Raw genomic sequence first — 23,806 nt, 5'->3', positions numbered from 1 at the left:
GAAAGCTTCCGTAGCAATTATTATCGCTACGGCAGTTTCACACGCACATACCTGCCGTGCGACGTCCCTCTGGCCGGCGACCCGCCTCCTTCCTAAGGGGGCGGGTCGTGCGGCGTCACAGCGACATCACACGGCAGGCGGCCAATTGAAGTGGAGGGGCGGAGATGAGCAGGATGTAAACATCCCGCCCACCTCCGTCCTTCTCATTGCAGCCGGCGGCAGGTAAGGTGAAGTTCCTCGCTCCTGCGGCTTTACACACAGCGATGTCTGCTGCCGCAGGAGCGAGGAACAACATCGTACCTGTCGCTGCACCGGCATTATGGAAATGTCGGAGGCTGCAGCGATGATACGATAACGACGCTTTTGCGCTCGTTCATTGTATCAAAAAGGATTTGCACGTTGCGATATCGACTGCGACGCCGGATGTGTGTCACTTTCGATTTGACCCCATCGACATCGCACGTGCAATGTCGCAACGTGCAAAGTCGCCCTAAGGCTCTGTGCGCACTAGAAAAGTGATTTTTCTCAAGAAAATTTCTGGGAGTTGAAGATTTCCGCACCTGCGGAAAAATCCGCGGGAAAAACGCATGCGGATTTGCCGCGGATTTACCGCGGGTTGGTCCCTGCGGTTTTGCAATAAATAATATAGATAATCGATAGACAGATAATGGATAGAGTGAAAGATGGATAGATGAATAGATAGATAGATAGATAGATAGATAGATAGATGAGAAAGACCTATATAATGTCCCACCTCCCTGCATTTTCTAAGCTGGCACCCTTTAGTGACTTTCATGTGGCACTAAAGGGTGCTTAGCCTTGTATTTAGCCGTAAAATAAATAATTAAAAAAAAACGACGTGAGGTCCCCCCATCTTTTGTAGCCAGCTAGGGTAAAGCAGACGGCTGCAGCCTGCAAACCATAGCTGGCAGCTTCACCTTGGCTGGTAATCCAAAATAGAGGGCACCCCACGCTGTTATTTTACATTAAATAAATAATTAATTTAAAACAAAAAACGTGGGGTCCCCCCCAAATTGGATCACCAGCCAAGGTAAAGCGGACAGCTGTGTTCTGGTATTCTCAGACTAGGGATGTCCACTGTTATTGGACACTCCCCAGCCTAAAAATAGCAGGCCGTAGCCGCCCCAGAAGTGACGCATCCATTAGACGTGCCAATCCTGGCGCTTCGCCCCAACTCATCCCGTTGCCCTGGTGCATTGGCAAATGAGGTAATATATGGGGTTGATGCCAGATGTGTAATGTCACCTGGCATCAAACCCTGGGGTTGGTGCGGTCAGGCGTCTATCAGATACCCAACATCACCAACCCAGTTAGTAAGAAATAAAAAATAGACAACAAAAAAAGTTTTATTTGAAAAAACACTCCCCAAAACATTCCCTCTTTAACCAATTTATTGAAAAGAACAATCAATTCCACGTCCGGCGTAATCCAGTAAGGGGTGGGGGGGGCACGGCGATCCATACCATAGTGGCTGTCCCAGTCAATGAAGAACAGAATGTTCCCCATTGGCTGGGAGAGCAATGCAGTGACCTGAGCTAACATCAATAGCCCAGGTCACTGCAGGGGATGCCGAGCGCTGCCATCAGGAGCATAGATGAAATCATTACCTGCTGTGATCATCCCCTGTACTGCTGACGTCAGCGCTGTCTCTGACTTCTATGCCCGCCGCGTTGTCAGAAGTATCGCGAGAGCCCGTGACGTCACCGCTAGTGACAGTCTCGGGCCGCCCGCGAGACGGGCATAGACAGCAGTGACAGCGGTGACATCATGAGGCAGGAGATCGTCACAGCAGGTCTCACCTCCTGACAGCAGCGATCGTCATCCCCACGGCTGCCAGCACTGCAGGGTGTCAGTGTCTGCCTGCGCTGCCACGTGACAAGCTGCTGATACTGCGGGCACACACTGACACTGCAGGGTGACAAGCTGCTGACACTGCGGGCAGACACTGACACACTGCAGGGGAGGCAGCGGCGGGGCCGGAGCGGGACACAGACTGCACGGGCACCTGGAGGTCGCAGAGAAGTGCTTCTGTGCGGCGTCCAGGGAGTGTGACGTCTGTGTTTACTCTGCTCCGCTTCCTCTTCCTGGCATAATGACATCGTTTCCTGCAAAACCGCAGGCAGCGATGACCATTACCGCAGGTAAATCGCGGCTATACCGGGGGTATACCGCACATCATTTGCTACCTGCGGTATACCCCCGGTATTTCGCGATTACATTACAGTGAATGGAGTGAAATTCCGGGGGTATTCCGCAGGTACCTGCGGAAAAGAATGGACATGCTCATTTTCTCAAGAAAGTTTCTCGAGAAAATTTTCTCAAGGAAATTTCTTGAGAAAAATCTGCAGTGTGCGCGAAGCTATTTTTTTTCTCATAGGATTTGCTGGGAAATGTCTGCACAAAGATTGCAGACATTTCTCAAGAAATTTCCGCAGCAAATCCGCGAGTAAATCCGTGGGCAAAACGGCCTAGTGCGCACAGAGCCTAACATGGATGTCCTATCCTTTTTTAGGTCATCTATATCTGATTGGTAGGGATGGAACAACTGGCACCCCCACCTATCTGCTGCTCCCGATGCCGCTGCCGACTAGAACTACTCAGTTGCGGAGCTGCACAGCACAACTTTGTCAATGTATATTGGCCATGGCTAAGTGCTGTATATCAGCCTCCTATTTCAATCAATTGAGGATGGATGTGCAGTACCTAGCCACAGCCACTCTTCCGTTTACTGTGCTTTGCAGCTGTGCAACTGAGTAGTTCTTGACAGTGGCATCAGAAACAGATGATTGTGGGGGTGCTTAGTGTTGCTTCCCCACTGATCAGACATTGATGACCTTTGCTAAGGATAGGTCATCATTGTTAAAGTCCAGGACAACCATTTTAACAATTCTTTGTGAAACTACTAAAAATTCCTCACTAGCTATGCAACTATTTTATTCAGCTTTTTTACATCTCAATGCATTAAGACAGTGTATAATGAAAGTTATGTCAAATTTAAGGTTTGCCTAACAAATCAACTGCTTATGTAGTGTATATATCAGTCCCCAAACCATATGGTAAAAAAAGAACTAGATAGATCTAGCCTGCACAGTTCATGTGGATCTTCTAAATTTGTGCATCATTAATCATAAATGTGCATCATTTATCAAGTTGACTTAACACAGGGTGACATGAAGAGCCAAGGGCGGGAAAAGGTATGTTGGTGCCCTAAGCAGATGAAGTAGATGGTGCCCCCCATCCCAATGAACTCTCAGCCCACAAGAATAGGAATTGGTCAGGGACTGACTAAGGTAACAAGAACTCTAACGTTCTCCATCCTCTTCTGATGTTTATCTTTTTCACCAAAAACTACCAGGAAAAGTAAAAGAAAGTGGTGTACTTAAGGGGTGAGGTTCACCAGGAAGTGGATTTTCAATGTTAGATATAGAATCACAAGTTGTTTGTGGACCAATTACACAATGAGGGACACAGTGATATTCATCCCAGACGACCTATATTTTAAAGCACCACTCCATCGTTTTGGTTTATTTTCAGTGCTGGAGTGGTGCTTAACATCTAAGTTCCTTGCAACTGGTCTTAAAATTACTATTTGGTGTTTTCATCCTATACCCTCTTGTGAACACAACTTCTTCCTGGCCAGAAGTCAGAAGTTATGTCACAAGGCCTCAATTCATCTCTATGAAAGCTGGAACAAGGTCAGAACAAGTCTTTCATGACTTCTATTAATTTGTGATCTTCAGCTCGCGCCATGAAACACTGGAGCAGCCCTCAGGTCACAAATTGCTTGAGACCAACCAAAGTGCCGATGGAAAAAAATGAAGATAGCGGCAGGTAAGTATAGGCAGGGGATGTACATGTAAAGCACCATTCCAGAGCTGAAGTAAAAAAAATGAAATGCTGCACTGGTGACTTAAATGTCAAATTCAATCATAGTCAGGAAAACTATCATGGATCAAATCCTTTACATATTAGTAGGGATGAGCGAACCCGAATTGTAAATGTTTGGTTCTGTAGCAGATACCTTGTGTCCTGTACTGAACCCCAAACCCAGACTTTTGACTGTATATATGGTTCCTGTTTTGGTTTTTCACCTGAATAAACCTTGTTGAAAGGTTGCAGATCAGCCTATCAGCAAGCTCTTATGCCATGCAAGTATTGGCATGGCTGTGATTGGCCAGGGAAATCAATGTAAAAAAAAAAATGAAGCAAAATGGTTAAAGTAGGGCATACTTACAAGTCTCTGTGGTGCGGCAGTAACACTACTTCAGGGTCCGCTCATTACATGTCATGCATATTCATTGCTTCCCCCATCCACCATCTGTGACAGCGTCTGTGACTGTCCGGCATCTCTGATTGGCTGCCCTCACAGAGGTTGTCTGTCTGCCAAAGCAGAGTGTAATTAAAAAAATGACACAAGGTGCTTCGTATATTGATACCCAGTGCAGGTAAAGCACACGACTATAAGCTGCACCCCCAGCTGTGTGCCATATGTTGGCTGTGTATTAAAATAAGAGACCCCATGTGTCGTCCATAAAGTCCACAGCGGGGTTTGGTATTCTTAGCCTGGGAAGCCCATGGTTATTGGGTCCCCCTAGCCTAAAAATAGCAGCCTGCATCTGCCCAAAATTGTTGCATCTATTAGATGTGACAATTTTGTCACTTTACCTGGCTCATCCCGATTGCCCTGGTGCTGTGGCAATGGGGGTAATATAAGGGGTTAACAACAGCTGTGATTTGTCTGCTGTCAGCAAGCCCTGGATTAGTAATGGGTAAGGGTCACTGAGTTCATTTGAGGTCTCAGCTGGAGTTTCCCACAGTACTTGAGTTGTAACCTCAGATGAATTGACCTGAGGTTAATTCATTGAACTCAGTGACCTCATCTCAGGTGAAGTCATTTAACTCTATGCTGGATTACTGGCTTAGGCAATGTGTCCACATTGAGTATTCCTACACCAAATCTGCATCTGGCCAACTGTCCCAGTCTAGCAGCACTCCACTTTTGATGTGCACCCACTGAGAAGAGATAGCAGCAATGTTAGGAAGCAGTTCTCTGTTTCCTCAGTCCAAATGGAAGCTCCTCAGCTCATATTATGTAGAATCCTTGTCTTGGTGCAGTTCTGTGATTCCCCAGCTGGAGCCGAATTTTCTTTGGCTGGGTGCATGTAGAATAATACACTGGTGTCAGAAGCAAGACTGTTCAAAAACTCTCAGTTCTCAATTCAGGGTATTGTGTCTTACAGGATTAGTTGGAGATGGCTGCTCTCTCATTGGTCGCAAGTTCACTCAATCTATATAATTTTCCTCTGAACTATGCAGTCAGAGGGCCTGAGGCAAAACACAGACAATAATACTCTGACCAGTCTGTTAATAGTCAATGGTTAACTTCTCTTAACAAACCAAAGGACCCATACATCTGGCCTAATTAAGAATAGTTCACTCCCCACAAAAGTGGCCAGATGCTGTCGTCACACCTTCAACATAGAATGTGTAGATTTTTACACTGGAGCTTGTGATATCATGAGGATCTTACCACGGCAGCATCAACCCAAGCACTGACAGCACAGGCAAAAGTTCTTGGAAGGGGAAGCAAGTCACTGAAATAAGAGTGACTTGTAAGTCAGACGCAAGAGGCAGGTGGAGAATAGCAAGGGAGTGCAGGAGAACTGCAAGTGCAATGTTACACCCTGAATCACTTGTGGCTCATTTGCATATGCTGGATTTCTTAAACTACAAAATGGATTTCTATAATCAAGGTATAGAATTAATCAGCTAGAAAGTTCCTGTGCATATATATTACTAGTTTGAGATATAAAATTCTCATGATAGAGCAGCCAATTTACAGTTTCATATTTTCGTTTTTTCCTCACCTTCATCCAAGAGCATAGCATTTTTAATTCTTTCTCCACATAGACATGCAGGCTTGTTTTTTGCAGGATGAGTTGTACTTTTGAATGATACTTTTCATATTGTATTGAAAAATGGGAAAAAAGTTCCAAGTGTTGTGAAATTGCAAAAAAATTCCCCCTTAATTCTGGCATTGTTTTTTGGTTAGTGTGTGTTAAAATGACATGGCACTATGATTGTACTCATCAGTATGATTACGGCAATATTAAACTTGTCCAGTTTTATTATTGTACTGGTGAAAAAATGTGAAATATGTAAAACACCATTTTTCTATTGTCCCCATTTTCTAAGACCTGTAATGTTTTCAGTTGATGGAGCTGTGTTATGGCTTATTTGTTTGAATGGCTCGCACTTGGGGGTAAAACAGAGTTATAGTTTGTAATGTGTTTAAAAGACATTAAAAAAATCCCACTATCCCTACCCTGGAGGTTATCTGTTTATGGCTGGCTGTATGTGGGCAAAACTCACCCAATCAGTAACTTCCATTGGGGTTCAGGTCAAGTCTGGGTCCTGAAATCAACTTTATCAAACGTCCGGCTGAACCCCCCAAACTTGAACTTTAACAGGTCTGCTCATCCCATCCCCACATGTAAAAATCTTTCACCTTGTCCGAATAATATTGTTGCTTCAGAGTTTTTTTCTGTCTTTGGATCCCATAACTTCATCCAGAATAATTAATTATACCAGATCTGATAATAATAATCCAAAACTGGTAAATTATACCCTATGGTTAATGCTTTCTTTAAAAATGTAATTCAAAATTCATTGTTACCATTATACCATAAAGAGGAGACGGATGTGATTGGAAAACGAGCTAATTGTTTGGGTGTGAATAGTGTTATTTACGAATATTATAACAAAACCCACAGTATTTCATTAGCATAGGTATTAGATTTTTTTTACCCATTTTATGCTCGTATTTTCAGTCTTTCAGAACTACAAGAGATAAAAGAAATTGCACTGTTTTCTACCATGTGTCACATGTATGATTAGACAACAGCATAAAACATGACTGAAGGATTGGCGGAAGTGCCTATAATATATTGCAATGCTCAATTCTTAGTGGTCTATTTTGTGTTCATCCCCAGTTGTCTTAGTAGCAGTTGCAGTGATAATATAAAGTTTTTCATTAAAGTAAAATCAAATAAGAATTGGGCTTGTATTCAAGAATACTCGTAGAAGAGAATATATAAGGACTGGAGACTCAATAACTAGGGAGCCTAGTTTTAAGGATTGAACAGTGTTGAACAGCATGTAGGTTATTACAATGTACATTTGGTCTAGAAGCAAAATAGTTAAACATTATTAATGGAGATGAGCAAATTGATTCGCAGGACTCTGGTTCAATAGCCACGGAATACTTACTCAATGATCCTGAAATCACGGCTCTATGGGGGCCATATCAACACTTTCAGGACTATTTCTTTAAACTAAAGATAGTGTTCAATGACATTAGCTGTATGTTTCGAATCATTGTCCTGCTGCAGAATAAACTTAATGATAATCAGGTTCTTTCCCGATGGTATTCCATGATGAATATGTATCTGCCTGTATTTGTCAGAATTGAGTAAATAAAAAAATGGATTATTAAGGACTATCGACATAATCACAACTGTCACAGCTGATGAAAGACACATTATCAATACATCCCTTCAAATTTGGAAGATATCAAGCGGTTCCATCACCTCAGAACTTACACCATCCAGTTGGACCCTGTCACAACCATCTACAGTTTGGAGAAGCCTGACCAGAAGTGCTCTTCAAGGAAGAATTGTTGCCAAAAATCATTCCTTCATCATGGAAACAAGGCCAAATAACTCCACAGTGTATAAAAACATAGGACCTGGAGTGCAAAAAGTGGCAGAAGGTGCTCTGGACTGAAAGTCAAAAATGTCAAAATGTGTAATATTTGGCTGTAACAAAAGGCAGTTTGTTCACTGATTGTTATGCTTGCTGGGTGAACAAAGATGTTTAGCGAATCCACTGGGTCACAGCACACAAAAAAACAAGAGGGGCTTGACCACAGACCTGGGCCTGGTCTTTTCCAGAGTCCCTAATGGTGAGGGTATTATGTTGCAGGTATTGGTCAGGGTGCCACTCATGAAGACTGGTGCTACGACAGCTGGCCTTAGGGGTACAAGAGCAACAGTATCTGGTAGTAGATTACAGCAGCAGGTGTCAGGATTCTGTCCGGGATGAATAGATGGATGAATGGACGGATGGATGGTACAGCAGCTGTGACCGGTGTGGATACTTGCAGAGAAGGGTATTATGTAAGCAGGCCAGCGAGGATGGTAGCAGCAGCAGTGGAACAGCAAAGTAGCACAGCACTGAAATATAAAGAAGTGTCAGCAGCAGACAGAATGATATCAGCAGCAGCACTAAGGGATCTGACAACTAGCAATGACTCAAACTCATTGCCCAGGTTCCTCCCATAGGGAAAAGGTGCCTTAATTACCTGCAGCCTCCCAGCTGTCCTGGGAGGAACTTCCGGGTTAAGAGGGCACTGGCCATTTTAGAAAGGCGCCATGGCAGCAGGCGCGCCCGACAGGCAGAGGCCAGAAGCCTGCAAGTTGTACAGATGCTCCAGGAGGCAGCAGCATGGGACGGGGATGTGATCACCACTACAGGCCACCTCGACAGGTGAGGAAACAGATTTCCTCTCTGGGGAGGGAGGCAGGAGAGTGTGAGAACGCCGGTATGGGCATTGCACTGATGTCTGAAGGCAACAGAAAAGTACGGTGAAGGTTCATTGCAAGTTTGATGCTGCATTTAAGCAAAAGGAGTTGGGGATTTGGTAAAGAGTAATGGGGTACTGATTGCTGAGGGATGCTGATATTTGACCATCACTCAATACCATCACTGAGGCATGTGATTGACTCCAAATTTATTCTGCAATAGTACAGCGACTACAAACATGCAGCCAATGACAATCTGCAGTGTAAATAAGAACAATGAGTCTTGGAACTTCTAATATGCCCTCACAGTGCCCTGATCTCAAAATCAAGTCTAAGGAGGATTACATGAAGTGACAAAAGGATTTGTGCCAGCCTCCATCCATGGAAGATCTGTGGTTTGTCTTCCAAGATGTTTGGAACAACGTTTCTGCCAAGTTCCTTCAAAAACTGTGTGCAACTGTACTTAGAAGAATTTATGTTTTGATGCAGTTTTGAAGGCTAAGGGTGATAATAACTTCAAATCACGATCTGATTTAAATTTCTATACTGGTTATTTACTTTCCAATTTGTTGTTTAGTATAAATAAGCTGATAAAACATTTTTTAAACATTTTCACTCTGCAGCATTTATGTACATCACCTGCCTAAAACCCTTAAACTTTTGCACAGTAATAAATATATCTTTTTGCTCTTTTTTACCTTCACATTTTAAAAACACAGCCAGGAGTTCAAACAAGGGAAAGGTACAACATCTTAACTAGCAAAGATCTAGCTTTATAAGATTTGTACCATAGAGAACACAGAGATCTGCTGACAGGATCATGTCTTGTGGAGGATTTTAATGATATATCCTGGTGTTTTGTCATTTCAGCTCCACCAGAGCCTTTACTGTGTAAATTTGCTGATGGAGGACAAAAAAAGAGGCAAAATCAGAGTAAATATACACAGAATGGAAGGCCGTGGCCTAGAGATGGAGAGGTATGTATTACTATTTTCTATATTTATAACGTCTATTAGAGAATCCACATCTTAACTCATGAAAAACCATGTCAAAATCTCTTTGTATCTAACTGCTTGGTTATTCTTAAAAAAATATATAAAGTAAATAAATAAAAAAATAAATAGCAATGGTGCTTGCAGAACATTTTGAGTCATTTTAGTATGTTTGCTTCTGAGAGAAAAAAAGTATACTGTGTGGTATAGGTTTCTAGATTTACCAAAGCTAGGGGATAGGTATAATTGGATTCCAGATTTAAATTTGTTGAATCCCTTTTCAAAGCAAATGAAATAATCCAGTTGATCCCATGGACCATCATTCCCTTGGGGTGGGACTGGCTCTCCTTATAAATACTAGTATAAAAGCTTTTGACAATGGTTCATGGGAAAAAGTATACAAATTAACTCATCATGAAAAACTCTCTCATTAGTTCCACCTTGTGGACATAGTCATGCTATATTCAATAGTCATTTTCTTTCAGTCTGCGAGAGATAATTTAGATACTTTCTCCCATGAAGCATAGTCAACAGGAGATCCTGCTTAGTTGATCTCCATAAGAGCCAGTGTCCGTGTCCCTCTAAAGTTGCATCAAAAGTATCTCATCCATTCACACCAAAATTTTACTGTAATTTGATGTCTACTGTACATCTTTAGATTAGTTTCTGGATGAGCTATTACCTATAGTCACACTACAAACTAATTAAAAAGAACCTATCAGCATTTTTTACTAAGTAAAGTCCAGACAGGGCCATATTTGTGCTGTCATACTAATTAAAATGATACCTTAGGTGAAGAAATCCAATTTGTGTATTCTCTTTAATCTGTGTTTGAAGTTTTCTTTGATTCATATCTTTGTGCATCTGGGCGGGCCTACGGAGCTGGATTGGTGGAAGGGTTTTCAGCTCTGTTCCGACCTCACCGCTGCCTTTTGGTGTCGTTTCTTCTTCCTTATTTATATTTTCCACTGGTGTCATCCTATAAAAGTAGCATCACTTGCGCAGATTGATGTCTTGGCAGTTTTCAGGAATATGACACGGGCGTCTGCGCATGCGTAGATTGCTCAGTGCCACCAGCACGATGTCACTGAAGATCAATCGGCGTAAGCGACTCCCATAGCTTGGATGGCACCAGCACAAAATTTAAATAAGGAGGAAGAAAAGACACTCAGAAGCAGCAGAGGACCTAGAACAGAGCTAAAGACCCTTCCACCAATCCTGCCCCACTGGCCCGACCTGATGTACAAACATATGAACACAAGAAAACCTCAAATGCAGGTGAAAGAAAATACTCTAAATTTCTTCACCTCAGGTATCATTTTAATCAGTATGACGGCACCAATATGGCCCTGTTTGTAGTTTACTTAGTGAAATGCTAGGACAGGTTATCTTTAAAGAGTCAGACATTGACTTTCTTTGTAAGTAGTATTTATCCTGTATATTTCTTAGACCTGTATTACTTGCAGGTTTACCAAACCCCTGATTAAATACAGTGTAAGAATATATATTATTGTAAGTTATCCCATGTGAGTAACTCTTACTGATTTACAACTGTTTTCAGTGTTTAGATTTCTGAATTAATTTCTTTAACATCTAAAGTGTTCCATCTGTAGTATGTTTCTGGGCATATTAGCAAATGGGTAGAATTAAGTTTCAGCCAAAATTCCTTTTAAAATTCAATCAGTATTCAAAGGAAGAGGTAAAAAGTTCAAGTGAGGATCTCTTCACTGTGAATGCAAGTGGCATAATTTAGCTTAAATGTAGGGTGGCACAAAAATTATAGTGCCAGTTGCACAGCTATTATATATTTAAGCAGTCCCTGGATGGCTGTAAATTTCTGGCTATAAATGTGTTAGGATGTAAAACAAAATGTGTGTAAACTTGGAAAATATATTAGCATACCAATAGCTTGCTTTGCAAATGTCATGTCTATTTTTCTGCTCTACATCTGGAAGGACTACACTATCAGTAGAGGACTTTTAGGATTAAAGGACACTTCAACACTGATATCCAAGTACAGAAAGGCAAACAAATGTAAAATATATTTTACGTCCAAACAAGAAGCAGTTTAGCATCAATTCATGTAATCTTTATAAAGAGGTTTCAGGGGGGTCGTTAGGGGTGTGTAACCTATGCAGTGGTAGAGAGTGGTACAGCAGCTACTGCTAATAGAGAAAGGGACTTTAGGGTCATGGGATTTCTGTCAGTAAGTAATTTTTCAAATACATTATAATGTTTTGTATAGGATTGTTATTTCATTATATTAAATACTATTTTTAGCCAATAGTGATAAGCAAGCACTGCCATGCTCGGGTGCTTGGTACTTGTGCCAAACAGCTGGATGCTTCGATGGGCAAGACTCAATCACACAATCACAGCTTCAGGACTTATAGTACTTAGGAACAAAAAAAAGGTAAAATTACGATTAGTGATTGGTAGACCTGGACTGTAAAATTTGTATCCGTGCGGTTTCAAAGGTACCCGGATGCCAGGCCCGGGTTTGGGATTCCGGGTGTTGATCCAGATCTGGCACTTGGGAAATTAAGAAAAATAAAGAAAATAAGAATGAAGCAAGCACGTCATACTTACCAAGGCTCGGGTGCAGTTTTACACTGCTCCTGTGCCCTCTCCTTCACTTCCTCATTATTACTGATCCATATGCACTGATTTCCCCGCTCACCAGCTGTCCTGATGTCTGTGATTGGTTGCATTAAGACATGCCCCCCCTGTGTGACAGTGTCTGAATGCAATCAATCACCGGCACTGTTTGCGGGTCAGTATCATGGTATAAAAGCAAATTAATAAGTAAAATATTTGGTGTAGGGTCCCCCCATAATATTATACCCAGCACAGATAAAGCATACGGCTACAGGCAACAGCCCCCAGCTGTGCGTTTATCTTGGCTGTGTATCAAAATAAGAGGAACATGCTGCCTTTTTTAAAAAAAAAATGCAAAAAAAAAAAAAGTGTTGACGCCATTTTGGTGCAGTCTTCTGACAGGAGGGGCAAAATTAGTGCTGAAGTGTCTGCACCAGATTTCAGCACCAAATTTTTATCTCACTGGCAGAAAAAAAACTTTTTTGCATTTTTGGGCCAAGAGATGCAAATTTGGGGATTATATTTTTAAACCAAATCCATGCACCCAATCTGCATCTCCTGGCAAAAAAAAAATGCATCAAAGCCGCATGATGTATGATGCAGTAGTGATTAAATTTTTTGCCAGGAAGTGTAGAATGGGTGCAGGAATATGGTGTAAAAATTTCAGCACCAAATCTGCATCTCTTGACAAAAATGTTTTGTGCCAGTTTTCTGCCAGGAGATGCAGGTGAGTTCACTGAGTTTAATGAGGTCACCTGAGGTCCTCTGAGGTTAGGTTACCTACGGTCACAGGTGGAGAACCATGGGAACCTTCAGCTGCGACTGCAGCTAACATGAGTGAAGTCACCCCTGATCGCACGGCTCATTCATTCTCTGCCTAGAGCTTACAGTGGACAATCATGTTCATGATTGCACGCTTTGCCTTCAGATATGTAGCAGAGCTGGAATCGTCATGGGACCTCATGTGCATTATGTTGGACCTGCAGGGGTATTTTGGAGGTTAATAAAGTGGTGAAAGAGGGTGTTTTTTTGTATTTTATTCGTAAAAAAAGGATTTTTGCAGTGTTTGTGCTTATTTATTTTCACTTACAGATTAGTAATGGGGAGTCTCATAGTCCCTCCCCATTGCTAATCTAGGGCTTAGTGGAAGCTGTGGGCCTCCAATAATCTCTTATATTAGGCCTAATACCATGGCACTAGGGCAATCGGGAAGAGCCTGGTAAAGCACCAGGCTTGTCACACCTAATACATGCAACAATCCCAGGCTGCAGGCTGTTATTTTTAGGCTGGGTGGCAGCCCAATAACCATGGGCCTCCCCAGTCTGAAAATATCTGCCCCCAGCTGTGGGGCTTTATCTTGGCTGGGTATCAAAATTGGGGGGACCGTACAATTTAAAAAAAAAAAAATATTTAAATAATTTTTTTAAACAAAGTCGCATGCAATTCCTCATTTTGATACACAGCCAAAATAAGTGCATGGCTGGGGGCTGTAGACTGTAGCCATGGGCTTTATCTGTGCTGGGTGTCATAATATGGGGGGACCCTACACCAATTGTTTTATTTATTTATTTTTACTGTACGATTGACGTGCAGAAGGGCCTGTGATTGGAAGCAGTCAGCAGACACGCTGCCACACAGGGTGGGGGCGCGTCTGACTGCAACCAATCACAGGCGCCGGTGGGCAGGGAAACCGGTGCATATGCAATTAAGGCTAAGAGAATGCTCAGCCTTGAAGCAGTGTACAGCTGTGACGGTGCCTCAGTAAGTACAGCACCTTTGCTCCTATCCCCCTATCCCTTCTACCAACATTTTCAGTCACCAGATTCTGGTCCCCTTACATTTATATGAAGACCAGAATCCGGCCCGGAAACAGATTTTAAAAACTGGATCACCGGGATCTGCCAGTCCTTGTAATCTGCAAGTCCGCTCATCACTAATTACGATCAATAATATTTAATTAAAATATACACTTTTTTCAAATTATAAGCAGAAAAATAGGAGATCACTAGAATTGCAATATTTAATTTAAGTTTACAAACTGCATGTATGATATGAAGAAAAAATCAAAATAACACTAAATACTAAAAAACCTCCTCACCGAAATGCTGATTTTTTTTTTAATTAGCTTCTGAGCAGATTTAGAAAAGAGACAGCTACTGGTGAACATTTTTCTGGATTATAAATGTGAAAATGAAAATGTTAAAAAAATTAATTCCTTATATTTACCTCAGCGTTCACTGCTGCAACGTCTCCGCTACTCACTGCCAGCCATCAAGATTTCCCTACATCTTCTGATCCCCTGTTGATGGAATCTGTGGGCCTTTCATGCTTAGCTGGGATTTACAGCTTCCTTGATGCACATACGTGCGGAAAGTCATGGCGAGCACTGTTATGTTTGCATATTTGGTAGTCGAAACGAGCGGGTCAGATGCTTGGACATCTTGTCTCTACAAATTGAATTCCTGAGAAAAAAACTGCACCACATGAGCTAAGAAAAGGGTTAAAAAATTTAAAAATAAAATTAGATGCACCTCTACTGAGGCCTTATCTTCTATGCTTGGGTCTCTGCCTCGTTTTTACAGTTTGGTTCTATTTTTCCATCACAACAGTTTCTTGGTCTTCTTCATAGATCCATCTCATCTTTAATGTTTCCAACACTGTTTAGGCTTTGAGATGTCATGACATGGCAAGACAATGAATGTCATGAGATTGAATGAGACCTGGTCACTAGCTAGACTTCACTCTGACTAAGCCTTTAATGACATCATTACATGTTTCATCTTGCAAGAGAGCTGAGAGAGTGTTATGCAGATAAGTATTCCAACATGGGTAAAAGGGTAAATAAAGCCTATCTCAATGCAGCTGCACCTGCACCCTATTGGTTCCTGTATTCCTAGATGCTCAGCCCTTAGTGACTCTTGCATAAGCTGGAATATCCCTAGCTGTCACACTAGAAACCCCCAACTTAGACCCGTCTATCTGAAAGTCAATCGAGTTGTTCTTCATACTTCCTGAGGGAAGGTTGCTACACATTATACATAAAGCTAGGAAAAGTGTGCAGATATAGGTAGGGCCCCAGGATGAGCAAACATAAAACACATGAACTGAGGACAAAGGAGAGCAAGCAAGATTAAGCTCCTAACAGCACAACAGTAAACAATAGATTGGTGTAAGAGAGGCAAAATAAGAAACACAAAGACAACAAGACTGGTCTCTACCTAAATCCCTTAAGGCTGTTTTACACGCAGCAACATCGCTAGCGATGTTGCTTGTGAAAGCACCCGCCCCCGTCGGTTGTGCGTCATGGGCAAATCACTGCCCGTGGCGCACAACATCGCTAGGACCCGTCACACGAACTTACCTGCGACGTCGCTATGGCTGGCGAATCGCCTCCTTTCTAAGGGGGCGATTCGTGAGGCGTCACAGCGACGTCACACAGCAGCCATCCAATAGAAGCAGAGGGGCGAAGAGCAGTCACGCCCACCTCGTTGCCAGAGGATGCAGGTAAAGTGTTGTTCCTCATTCCTGGGGTGTCACACGTAGCGATGTGTGCTGCCTCAGGAACGACGAACAACTTGCGTCCTGCTACAGCAACGATCTTCGGGATTAGAACGATGTGTCAACGATCAATGATTAGGTGAGTATTTTTGATCGTTAGCGGTCGTTCGTACGTTTCACATGTAACGACGTCGCTAACGAGGCCGGATGTGCATCACGAATTCCGTGACCCCAATGACATCTCGTTAGCGATGTTGTTGCGTGTAAAGCCCCCTTTAGCTGCAGGGCTGAAATTCTTTAGCAGTAATTAACATAGAAAACACTAGAATCAGGTGAGCATAAGTAGCCTGACCCGGGAAGTGACCAAAAAAATAGAACAGAAAAAATGAGCAAATGAGAAAACCTGATAATAGCAAACCAAAAGAATAAAAGCAAAAATTAAAGACAATCAGAATCTGGACAGGGACTAACCAGTAGAGATGAGCTTTGTTCGAATCGAACTGTTCGCCAATCTCAAATTCGACCTGTTTTCGGCGATGTTCGAGTTGTTCATCGAACGCGAACAATTAGCTTCAAGATCGACAGTTCGAGGTTATGTTCGATAATGGTTCGATCACCAAAAGCATAACTGGCTTTTCACAGAAAAACTGTCATTCAATGTTAATACAGTGGAACCTTGGTTAACGAGAACAATCTGTTCTGGGACTGTGCTTGTTAACCAAGTCACTCGTTCAGCAAAGCAAAATTTCCCATAGGAAATCATTGCAATGCAGACAATTTGTTCAACAACTTGTTAAATGCCCCATCCTGGTCCCCTATTGTGCCATTCCACACATGCACAAACACACACAAACACGTACAAACACGTACAAACACACACAAACACACACAAACATACAGAAACATATACGCACACACACATATTATGCTCACCTTACCTTCTGTTCCAGTGCCAGCCTCCTGGGACTTGCAGTTCACCGCTACAGGATGTGTATCGGGTAACCATGGGACCGATACCCTGGAGCTTCCGCTGCCAGCGTGCTGACGTCAAAGGCAGGAGCCGCTTGCCTTTGATTGGCCAGCGCGCTGCCTTTGAGTAGTGTCTGACAGAGGAAGTTCCTCCCTCGTCGCAATGGTTACCCGATACACGTAGTTTGCCGCTACAGGATGTGTATCGGGTAACCATCGCAACAAGGGAGGAACTTCCTCTGTCAGACGCTACTCAAAGGCAGCGCGCTGGCCAATCAGAGGCAAGCGGCTCCTGCCTTTGACGTCAACGCTCTGGTTCCGGCATCGGTCGCAATGGTTACCTGATACACATCCTGTAGCGGCGAGCTACGTGTATCGGGTAACCATCGCAATGAGGGAGGAACATCCTCTGTCAGACGCTACTGAAATGCAGCGTGCTGGCTAATCACAGGCAAGCGTCTCCTGCCTTTGACGTCAGCGCGCTGGCAGCGGAAGCTCCGGGGCATCGGTCGCATGTTTACCCAATACACATCTTGTACCGGCGAACTGCAAGTCCCAGGAGGCTGGCGATGGAACGGAAGGTAAGGTGAGCATAATATGTGTGTGTGCATTCGTATTTGTATTGTTTGTGTTTGCCTGCAATTGTTTTCAATGGTGTTCGAAAGTGTTCGACGAACGTTCGTCGAACGTTCGACGAACACACCCGCCGTTCGACGAACCAAACTCGAACACTTGGGTGGTGGCTCATCACTACTAACCAGGCTGTGGCTTGGCAGGGAATTAAACCGACCATACAGCACAAGGTCAACAGACTGAGTTGCCAACCAAGACATGACAAGGAGCTAAACTATATAGAACATGTGAAGAAGACCAAAGACTTGCTACTTCTAAAATCTGGACCAGGACTGTGAGGTCTACATGGGGATATAAGTGGAGAAAAGGTGAGGGCTGAGTATTATCTTTTTTCACTATGCTTATAAGGATCTGGGTTCTAGTGAGAGCATAATATAGCAGATTCCATTGGGAAATCATATTTCCTGGACTAATTTGAGAGAACCTAGACATTTAATTTTTGCAGATTTGTTCATTATTAATACTAACCATCATAATGCATTTTTGTGAAACGTTTAGTTCTAAAATGAGTAACTGAACTCTTTTTAGTGGACTTGTATGAGCCAAGACCTTTGCTGATTAATTGAAAACAGGGTCGGAAAGTTGTAGCAGTTTGGCTTTACATCCATTGGAGGCTTTTACGTCTTTAAAATTTCATAAAGGGGTTTCAACTCATAGATATAAGATCTCACAATCTGGATAGGAAAAACTTTCATTAAAATATTAAATGGCGTGGACAATTGTAACGCTCACCACTGGGGATGGTACTGCGGTGAGCAAAAGTGGCCCCACTGGACCACAGAGAGACCCCGGGCCTACTCTTTAGTGGGGTAGAGACTGGGACTGTGACAGCTGACCCCCAGGGCAGGGGCGAACAGAAGAACAGACAGGGCTGAGTCTCAAGTGTAAACAGGGACCACCAGTGTAGCTTGAGGCAGACAGCACAAGCAAGACGGACAGGCAGAGTCACTAGCAAGGCAGATGGCATGGCCAGGATGGATAAGCAGAAACACTAGCACCAGTAAGGCAGGACAGACTGTTAGCAGATACAGGCAGAACAATACTGGAATGAGGTACCAACAGGGCAGGATGGTCTGGAACCAGGTACATGTATGACCAGGACTTGAACCAGGTGCCCACAGGGCAGGATGGGCTGGAATCTGTTAAAGACAGGACTGGCTAGAACCAGGTACAGCAGGACAGGACTGGAACCAGGTGCTGGCATGACAGGACGGGCAGGTACAAGCGGGAGAGATGGGCAAGTGACCTGACAACTAGCTAGACAGAACACAACTGACTAAGAACTGAAGGCATTGAACAGGCACCTCCCCTAGTAGGAGCGTGCCTGAAATACCTAGTGCCTCTCAGCGATATGCTGAGAGGCACTTCCTAGTAGTGACACACTGGCCCTCTAAGAGGAGGGCCATAGTGCACGTGTGCGCTCGTGCCTGAGGAGCACTCCCAGAGGACCTGTGACATGCGCACAGGCCCTGGGAGATGGAAGGAGGAAAAACACTTAGGGGACTGCGGGGACACCATGAAGCATGGAGAGAGCCGGTCTTGGCTGTGAATAACTGTGCATTCCTACAGGAAGGGAGAGCAAGGAGTGCAACCACTCAGAGCTACAACAGTTTCTTTTTGATCTAAGAAATGTGTTGGGGGATCTCATTTTAAACTACTTAATAATATATAAATTGGGCCTCTGTTGTATGTAAGTTGTATCTCAGTTTACGAGAGTAGGCCTATTCTCAATAGATGATATACGTATCAGTAAGTACGGAAATATTAAATATTTAATTCCAAGAGCTCTGAAACATACACACAAGCTTGTACAATTACTTTTAGTTTTGGTCTTTTATTAATGAGCAACGCAGCTCAATTTCAGCCATTAATTTTGGAAGTAATGATATGAAAAGATCATTTGGGAGAAGTCTTTTCCCACTTTGCCACAAATCCAGTAAAAGAGGCAAGTCAAAGTTGTAACGAATGGTGCAAGCTTTCTCCTCCCTGACCAACTACTGGCAATTTGAAATGATTAGTGGGTCTGCACTGGGCACATCTATAATTCAGACACACATTTCCATTTATGTTAGTAAGAAGACGGGCGGCACTTATTTTTTCTTTTATATGCCTGTGTGCAGGACTGATGCACTTGCCATCTCCAGACATGAAATGATTATTGCACTGCTCAGCACAGGAGCATTCATTTAGCATCCAGTAACTATTTCCAGCCCCCTCAGAGACAACATATAACTGGCGAAGCACACATGAAGCATATATTGACTAGAAATGCTTTCAGCTAGACAACTATAGATTTTTTTGCTGATGAGATCACATATGCAAACGTACATAGACAGGAAATTCAAACAAAAGTACAAATAAAAGCACTAAAAGCTATGCATGCACACAAAAACTATATAAATTGTGTGTTATTAAAGGGGTTCAGATAGGAAACATTAACAGTGCATATTTGACATCTACAAAGTATAGGGGTTTTTTTTTTACCCTTGTCATAATAAAAAATTGAGGCTAAAGCTACATTTTTATGGGAAAAATGTGATTTGTTATTTTCACGTCTCCATATTATATAATTCTGTGAAGCACCTGCAGGTTCAAGGTGATCACCAAACATCTAAATAAATTCCTTGAGGGGTCTAGTTTTGAAAGCAGAGTCACTTGTGATGGGTTTACACTGTTTAGCACACCAAAGAGGCACGCAAAAAACATCCGCTATCTATTCCAACCAATTTTGCGTTTGATGAGTCAATTGGTGCTCCTTTCTTTTCGACTCCTGCCGTGCACCCAAACAGTAGTTTTCCACCACATATTTGGTATAAGTACACAAGTACACTAAGGAGAAATTACACAATTTTTTTCAGTTCATTTCTCCTGTTCTTACGAAAATGCAAAATTTCATGTTAAAGCAACATTTTTGTGGGAAAAAGTAAAATTTCATTTGTATCCTTCCACATTTCTTTAATTCCTGTGAAGCACCTGAAGGGTTATTAAACTTATTGAATGTAGTTTTGAGCAGTTTGAAGGGTTCAGTTTTTAAAATTATGTAACGTTTGGGTATTTTCTGTCACCTAGGCTTCTTGAAGACACTTCAAATGTGATATGGTCCCTCAAAAAATTTGTTTTGTAAATTTTGTTAAAAAATGAGAAAATTCTGATAAACTTTCAACCCTTCCAATTTCCTAACAAAATCAAATCATGTTTCAAAAATAATACTGATGTAAAGTAGAAATGTGGCAAATGTTATTTATTAACTATTTTATGTGATAGTTAAATAACTATCTAGTTTAATTCTATAAAAATGAAAAGTTTTGAAATTGCTAATTTTTCTAAATTTTTGCCAACTTATATATTTAAAAAAATATATTTATATCATGAAATATCAAAATTACTGTAATATTTTGAAGCATTCCAGAGTTATTACCACTAGTGATGAGCGAGCCTGCTCATTACTCGATCGAGCATTGGGGTGCTCGGGTACTCATGGAGCTTGGCCTAGTATTGCAGGTGCTTAAATGTGTCATTCATGAAACAAACAGCCACAATGCACAGGCTTGCTTCACTGCATGATGTGAGCAGCCACCCCAGGGAGAGATTCACAGTCTCTGACTGGGATAAAGCAATGTTTTTGGATGTACTGTGTCAAAAGAAAAAAAATGCTCTCCCTCCCCCTGGAAATGCTCTCTTTATGGCTGGCTATATTTTGTCAGAGAGATGAACTGCCCAATCATTGACTTCTGTTATGCTCGTTACTCAAGTTGAGCACTTCCAGAGCGTCTGACATGCTCTATTCAAGGACCGAGCACCCGAGCATCTTAGTGCTTGATCATCTCTAATTACCACATAAAGTGACACTGATTGAATTTAAAAAAATGGCCTGGTCAGAAAGGTGAAAACAGGTACAGGGGTGAAGGGGTTAAAGCAAACGTAACTTTCTTTTTTTAGAAATATTGCAAAAATTGCTTAAAAACTAGTGGTCTACATAAGTCACTCCTGAGGGTAACTAAAGTATAATTCCAACAATTTTTTGCAACTTTTTGAAAAGTTGCCAATGATCATTCAGGTAAAAACACCTGGAAACTGTAAACCCTGCTCACAATGGTGAATAAAAAAAAGAGAAAAAAACAGACAAATAGAATTAAAAGAAAGGCGCAAATGGAAAGATGAATTTGTTGCAAATAAAAAAAGGTGTAACACACCAAAACCTCAACAAAAATCAGCTATAAATAAAATAGTGAATGTGGTGTTAGACTTATGAAACAGGGACATAATTTGTCCACTTTAATTTGACACAAATTCTACACATATTTAGGGTACCATTCCATGGAAAGTTTTGGAAAAAGTACAAAGAAGAGCAACAAAATAGGAGACATGTTCAATTCCTCTAAAATGTAAAATATTTACTTCTTAGATAAAGAAAGGACATCAATTATTTTTTTATATATATATATATATATATATATATATATATATATATATAAAATTAATTGACCATCGCAGCTACAGCCACAAAATTTTGCACACTAACACTTCTGGACCCCGAGAGCATCATAGGCTATGTTTTGAGGGGAAATTTTAACCCCGCTCTTTACAGTTATACACTAAAAAACCTGCCTCCATTAAAGCGAATGGAGCTGGGAGCCACAGTGCAGCCAGAACTTCAGAAGAATGTGCAGCCATGCCCTTATATGGAATGTTGGCATGTCACAATGCAGCCAGGAAAAGAGACAGACACAGACAGGGAAAGAGGCAGACACAGACAGGGTAAAAAAACAGACGTAGACAGGGTCAGAGACAGACACAAAGAGACAGACACAGACAAAGAGACAGACTGACAGGGAAAGAGACAGACACAGACAGGTAAAGAGACAGACACAGACAAAGAGACAGACAGACACAGAGAAACAGACAGGGAAAGAGAGAGAAAGAGACAGACAGAGAAAGACAGGGACAGAGACAGAGAGGGAAAGAGACAGACAGGGAAAGTGACAGAGATAGATAGACAAGGAAAGAGATAGATAGACAGACAGACAGACAGACAGGGAAAGAGATTGAGACAGACGGAGAAAGAGACATAGACAGTCAGACAGACAGGGAAAGAGACAGACAGACAAAGATATAGAGGGAGACAGAGAGATATATACAGAGGGGGAGACAGACAGAGAATGGGAGAGAAACAGAGAGACAGTTACTATCCCGGGCGTTAATATATTCTATTTATTTATACATTCTATCCTGGGAATGTTAATACATTCTATTTTGTTAACAGCAGTTATTAACCCAGGCGAAGCCGGGTAGTACAGCTAGTATATATATATATATATATATATATATATATATTTATTAATATATATATATATATATATATATATATATATATATATATATATATATATTAGCTGTAGTACCCGGGCGTTGCCCGGGATAGTAACTGTCTCTCTCCCAGTCTCTGTCTCTGTGTTGTTGTCTGTCTGTCTCTTTCCTTGTTTGTCTGTGTCTATGTCTCTGTCTGTTTCTATCTCTGTCTGTCTTTGTATCAGTCTATCTGTCTCTATCTCTGTGTCTCTGTGTATGTCTGTCTGTCTCTTTGCCCATCTGTCTCTTTCCCAGTCTGTCTCTTTCCCAGGCCAAACGTTTGGACACACCTTCTCATTTGAAGAGTTTTCTTTATTTTTATGACTCTGAAAATTGTAGATTCACATTGAAGGCATCAAAACTATGAATTAACACATGTGGAATGAAATACTTAACAAAAAAGTGTGAAACAACTGATAATATGTCTTATATTCTAGGTTCTTCAAAGTAGTCCCCTTTTGCTTTGATTACTGCTGTGCACACTCTTGGCATTCTCTTGATGAGCTTCAAGAGGTAGTCACCGGAAATGGTTCTCACTTCACAGGTGTGCCCTGTCAGGTTTAATAAGTGGGATTTCTTGCCTTATAAATGGGGTTGGGACCATCAGTTGTGTTGTGCAGAAGTCTGGTGGATAAACAGCTGATAGTTCTACTGAATAGACTGTTAGAATTTGTATTATGGCAAGAACAAAGCAGCTAAGTAAAGAAAAACAAGTGGCCATCATTACTTTAAAAAATGAAGGTCAGTCAGTCCGAAAAATTAGGACAACTTTGAAAGTGTCCCTAAGTGCAGTGGCAAAAACCATCAAACGCTACAAAGAAACTGGCTCTCATGAGGACCGCCCCAGTTGTTTTCAGTCCTTTAACATATTTTTGTTAAGTATTTCATCATGTGTTAATTCATAGTTTTGATGCCTTCAATGTGAATCTACAATTTTCAGAGTCATGAAAATAAAGAAAACTCTTTGAATGGGTAGGTGTGTCCAAACTTTTGATCTGTACTGTATATATAAATATATAATATATATATATATATATATATATATATATATATATATATATATATATATATGTATATATATTGACAATAAAAGTATATGCTGTAATATCCTTTTTGAAGGAAAGGGAGCACATCCTCCATCTGTAGTCAAAGAAAGTTCAATCA

At 41.8% G+C, this 23,806-nt stretch overlaps 1 protein-coding gene across 4 annotated transcripts in view; it reads left to right on the top strand.

Annotated features, from left to right (window-relative positions):
• RBMS3 (RNA binding motif single stranded interacting protein 3) overlaps window positions 1-23,806 on the top strand; it is a 963,285-nt gene that overhangs the window by 810,412 nt on the left and 129,067 nt on the right. For all 4 annotated transcript variants that reach the window (XM_075315252.1, XM_075315249.1, XM_075315250.1 and 1 more), the window contains exon 7: window positions 9,474-9,580. In XM_075315252.1, coding sequence (XP_075171367.1) covers window positions 9,474-9,580 — 107 coding nt within the window. The remainder of the gene's footprint in view (window positions 1-9,473; window positions 9,581-23,806) is intronic.

This window comes from Anomaloglossus baeobatrachus, chromosome 6 (genome assembly GCF_048569485.1).
Source record: "Anomaloglossus baeobatrachus isolate aAnoBae1 chromosome 6, aAnoBae1.hap1, whole genome shotgun sequence".
In the NCBI taxonomy this organism is placed as follows: Eukaryota; Metazoa; Chordata; class Amphibia; order Anura; family Aromobatidae; genus Anomaloglossus; species Anomaloglossus baeobatrachus.
The sequence above is the reverse complement of the archived record's forward strand: the minus strand, read 5'-3'. Positions and strand labels throughout refer to the sequence as shown.